This window comes from Nyctereutes procyonoides, unplaced genomic scaffold, assembly GCF_905146905.1.
Source record: "Nyctereutes procyonoides isolate TBG_1078 unplaced genomic scaffold, NYPRO_anot_genome, whole genome shotgun sequence".
NCBI lineage: Eukaryota > Metazoa > Chordata > Mammalia > Carnivora > Canidae > Nyctereutes > Nyctereutes procyonoides.
This window is the reverse complement of record NW_026575126.1, coordinates 16,815,001-16,820,353: the sequence shown is the minus strand read 5'-3', so window position 1 is coordinate 16,820,353 and position 5,353 is coordinate 16,815,001. Positions and strand designations below refer to the sequence as shown.

Sequence of the window (5,353 nt, the reverse complement as noted above, 5' to 3'; positions counted from 1 at the left end):
ATCCAAATCCTACCCCAAACATATGGAAAGGCAAAGCCCGCAGAGGAGTGTAAGAGCAAAGCAAAATAAACAAATCATACAGCAGACCACAGGAGTCTAAAAGCTCACTAGGAAATGGCTGCTTCACCCATTGAGGAGGTTGTAAAAGAGCTCTGGGTCCCTAAAAACTCACGGAACTTCAAAATATGTACAGGTATGGTTTAGAAATGCTATTTCCTTCAAAAGCCATAAACTCGGTGAAGAGAACAAGATGGTTATGCCACATTCTCTAGCATGCTTTTCATCAATACCCAAGGCTTTTCTATTGAAGAGAGGATGAACGGAACAGCTGAAGAATCGAACAAATATTTATATGTAAACACAAAAGATTCACTGTGATATAGGAGAAGTGCAATGAAGTGCTTAAGTTACCAGAATATTCTGAGCTTATAAAAAGGACTCCGTTAGAAACATTGCTTTGTAGCCTTGCCAAAACTGGCATGGTTAAGTAATTCGAAGAAAACCTTACTGGCCCAGAGCTAAATAAATATACACACCACCTCCCTCGACCCCTAAGATTCAAAGTGAAGTTGGTATCAAACAAAAAAACTACTAAATTTTTCCAAAATACAGAAGAGAAAAAAGCAGTGTTTAAATCCAAACTCCATCGAATATTTTTTCTTTTAAGTTTTTATTATTTAAATACACCATACTAGAGCAAATGTCTCTGAAAATATCACAAATAAAAGATTTTTTTTTTCTTCATTCAGCAAATTAGAAGTAGGGGGAAATTTCTACACAGTAGCTGCTAGGAGCCTGATTTTTTTTTCCAATTTTTTTCTTTTTTTTCTGTTCTTTTTTTTTTTTTTCCTTTGCCATGGAAGTAGCAACATTAGGACGAAAACACTTACATGCATACATACATTGTATTTTACAGAGATACAATAAAAGTGTCTGTGATAGAATATCACAAAAGCCACATCTCTTTCCTTTATCTCATGTTCAGTTTTGATTGAAACACATTTCCTTACAACACTTAAATATACAAAGAGCAAATAGAATGTTGTTAAGGTAAAACACAGGGTACAAACTCTGGCCAGTGCCCTGCTAATTGTTAATGAGGGTAGAAAGCAGATTTGAATGCTTCTTTTAATTAGCTTCATTAGTCATTTCCCTCCTCCCAAGCTCCCTCCCCCCCCCAAAGATGTCCTCCGGTGGATCTTTTTTCATTTTCTCTACAGTCTCCCATTAGCCCAGGTTCATGGAGTCCTTAATGTTCATATTCAGTCATTTTAATACACCAATAAATGCGGGAAGGGCAATCAACACTAAGGAAGGTGCGATGCATGGAGCTGGCACTGGTGCTAGCTACAAAGGTGACTTGTCTACCGAAGACGCATGGGATCCACCTGTGATGAACAAAATCTGAGATGAAGGCACGCATTCTGCATTACTCTGACCTTTTAGCAGACCTGCAAGAAATAAAAACGGGCATCTTAGCTAAAATGCTAAATGTGAGATATTAAACTCAAACATGACTGCTTTTGTCTCCTCTACATTCACTAATCTTCTTTTATTAGATTACTTTCCAACTGTGACTTGATGGAGGCTTTCTACGCTACTTACTCCGGCAGTGAAGAACTAAAGCATAACATTTTCTGCAGTTTTACTAGCAGAGAAAATGAGACAAGAAATGGACTTGCAGAAAGTTTCTGGTGTAAAGTTCTACAATGAATTGCTTAACTCTCTTACAAAGCAAGTTTCTTTTTTTTCTTTTCTTTTTTTTTTTTTTTAAAGATTTTATCCATCCATTCATGATAGACACAGAGAGAGAGGCAGGCAGAGACACAGGCAGAGGGAGAAGCAGGCTCCATGCAGGGAGCCCCACGTGGGACTCGATCCCGGGACTCCAGGGTTGTGCCCCGGGCCAAAGGCAGGCGCTAAACCGCTGAGCCACCCAGGGATCCCCAGGAAATTTCTTTCTTGAGAGAATGGGTTTCACCCGGCCTAGCACTGGTATCTTAAATGGACATTCAGAGCCAAGTGCCCCGCAAAGAAGTTTTGGGTTAATATGCTCAACTGCATAACCTTTGGCAAACTTACTCTGTGTCTCAGTCTCCTCATCTCTAAAGTGGGGATAATAAGGCTGTTATAAGGATTGCATAATATAGAGAGAGCCCTCTCAACAGTGCCTGGCATGTAATAAAAGCCAAACCAAATACTAGCAGTTACTATTCTGATAGCCCCATGACCTTCTCACTCTAACTAAAGGTATGTGTTTGAATGCACATGTATGCAGACATATGGATAAAGGTATACAGACATACGTACGTACATACGTGCACACTCACATACGTACAAATGTCCGGAAACTGCCGTTCACTGAGGATTTCCTATATGCCACATCAGTTAATATTACATAAATATTGTAAATATATGAATCAAACATATGTAATGACTTATGCTCAATTAAAAAACCTAGTTCAAGTGAAGTCTAACTTCAATGTCTGAGTGAGAAATGATAATCCACACAGTCGTCAAATACAATCTGTTTGCAATTACCAAAATGAAATAATATATATTAGGTTTTTATGATTTTTAAATGACATTTTGAGCTTCGCAGGAAGTTCTCGTTTCACCCTTTCCCTAACTTACTAAAAGCCTGAAGTCTATTAGGAACTGCAACCCCCTACTTCCAAGCTAATTAAAGTGGTGGAGGCTTAATTCCCCAGAGTGGAAGCTCAGTGTGAGAAAGGTAATTTGTCTGTCCAGAACAAAGATGCGGCGGCAGCCAGCGAGCATATTTAATAAATGAGCATCAAATGTCCTCTACGATGGACACACACAACACCAATTATATAACTACGGGGGAATTGCAAAGTGATACGTAAACTAGAACACTTGCTAAATTTTCCTCCAACTAAAGAGAGGTGAGCTCGTATTTGACTGAAAAGCACAGAAAATTCTAGATGGAACCGCCACTCTTGAATGGAAGAAAGAAATCCAGAACGGGCAAAAATCAGAATAGAAAAAAAAAAAAATAGCCGCAACTTCTGATTGTATTTACGTAAGTCTCTAGAAGGCAATATTCTGAGGATGGCCAAGCCTCCTTTAAAAGATATAGGCTATAAAATTTTGTAGATCCTTGAACACTAGTGGTCTGAGACTTCACTCAAGACACTACAGGATTTATAAACTTAAAATTATTTTTTCTCAGACTATACCAAACCCAATGATGTAGAACAACTAGTAGACTACACATCCCAGACACTGGCAACAAATTTCAGGAGAATCCAAGTTTAAAGGGACCTATACTTTCTATACAGTTAGCTGCCTTCTTTAAAGACAGGGTGTACAAATAATCAAGCCAGTGGATGCTTGGCTGTATTTATCATGCAGCATGCACTAAAAACATAATCGGCTCAGTGAATAGAAGGAAAACAGCCAAAATTGATGTCCAATTTTCCCTACCAAAAATAAGGAGAACGAGGAGAGAGAAGAAAATAATAAAGTGGGGCCGTTTGTCATCTCTTCCCATCTCATCTCCTCCAGAAAAGAAATGCCATGGGGTTTTGGGAAAATAACTGTAAAGCATTCTCTAGGTCCAAAAAGCACTTTACATTCCACCAGGAAGTGTGTCTTCATGACCTCCTCCCCCTTGCTCTCCGTCTGTTTACTATCTCTCTGGACCAAGTTCAGCTCACCCCAAACCGTTATTTACAAAAACCACCTTGTGAATTGACTGTGCTTGTGGCGAGCCGAGCACCGAGGGCAAATATGTGAGACATTTATGCCAACAGGGAGATGTTCTTAATTAACATCACCCCCCAAACACAGCTTCTTACCAATGTCTGACAAGAACGTAATCCTGGAGTTATACTTCCTATGCCTTTTAAGAGCTATTAATTTTGGAAAGCCACCTGTCTATTTTTGGCTTCCAACATTCAGAAAGTATATATACCAGTTGCCTACTGGTTGGCTACTACATTCTGTGATCCAAAACGAACATGCTACCTCTCCCATCCTGAGAAAGGTGTGGAAAACAGAAGATTGATCTGAAAGGCACAACACATGCAATCTTATAAACATGCAAGCCAGATGTTTCTCTACCTTTCCTCCCTAAAACCTCTCCACTTATGTCATCTTGTACCCAATGAGTCAGTAGCGTGAGACCCTGCTTGTAATCTGCCCTTTGCACTGAGTCCGGAGCGAATGTGGCTATTGCCTGTACTCAGGACTGCATGGTTTGCTACGTTTTCCATCTTGTCTCCACACCTCTGAATCCTCACGCTACACGTTGCTGAGCTCTAACAATCTTTTCTTATTCTCTGTCAAGTCAGGGAAAGAAATGGTATAGAACCAGCAACAAACTTAAGATCTAATTTGCTAAAAATTAAGCTTTTACATGGGAGGGGAAAGAGATCAACCATTTCAACCAAAATCGGCACATTTCTTTTTTCCACTCACCCCCCCTACCCAATTCCTCTGCTTTTTTTGGCTGCCAAATAGAACTGCAAATGGGTTTGCCTCTGAATTGAAATGGTTATCTCAAAATATGTTACCTTTTCCCTTATTCTCAACTCTGCCCTATAGATTCACTTCATTACAGTTCAAACCATAAAAATCTTAAGTATTTCTATGTGCTGGCATTCCTTAAAGAAGCTCAAAATGCCTCATCGATGTTGACTGATGAATCTGCAACAAAAAATCAGACTTCTGTTCTTAAAATGGTATGCTAGGTAGCTTCTCATATTAGAAAATTAAACAATGTGCATATTTTGATATAATTGGCACTTAATGAAATGAAAAATATAGTTAACCTTATCCCATAAATTTGAGTAAGGGAAAAATGATAAAAAAAAAAAATCAGCATTAAAATGCGGCAGTGTAATTTTAAATGGTTAAAAGTTTTCAAATATTAGTCATTTTCCCCACACACGGCATTAAGAAAATGCATTACAGAAGACAAAGAAGCCTAATATTTTTTCCTGGGACTTCTGAAGCTTGCTAAATTCCTATTTGCAGATAAATGTTGTTTTTTTTGTGTGATCCTCACAACAGACATTAATGAAGTTCCTATTGTAAATCCATAAAGAATTACCAAGTGAAGTGTGCACTTTTTGTTTCAATGCAATAACTCAGTGCTGTGTGATTGCCTGGGTTAATGATGAAAAAGTCAAACATACTATCAGAGCTGATGGAAAAATCTATCACCAATCTGAAATTAAAATTCATCTGTGGTCAATAAGATTTAATATCCATGCAAGTGGCGCTGTAAAGAGTAAATGAATCAATGTCATCAATACATAATCAGTATGAAATATGATGTGAATAAAATTATGCGCACGAGTCATACATTTCACTCTTTTCTGGG

At 38.4% G+C, this 5,353-nt stretch overlaps 1 protein-coding gene across 2 annotated transcripts in view; it reads right to left on the bottom strand.

The window, feature by feature from the left end:
* Window positions 1–651: 651 nt before the first annotated feature.
* LMO4 (LIM domain only 4) overlaps window positions 652–5,353 on the bottom strand; it is a 17,243-nt gene continuing 12,541 nt past the window's right edge. For both annotated transcript variants that reach the window (XM_055340220.1, XM_055340221.1), the window contains exon 5: window positions 652–1,451. In XM_055340220.1, the coding sequence (XP_055196195.1) occupies window positions 1,443–1,451 (9 nt within the window). In that variant the 3' untranslated portion in view covers window positions 652–1,442. The remainder of the gene's footprint in view (window positions 1,452–5,353) is intronic.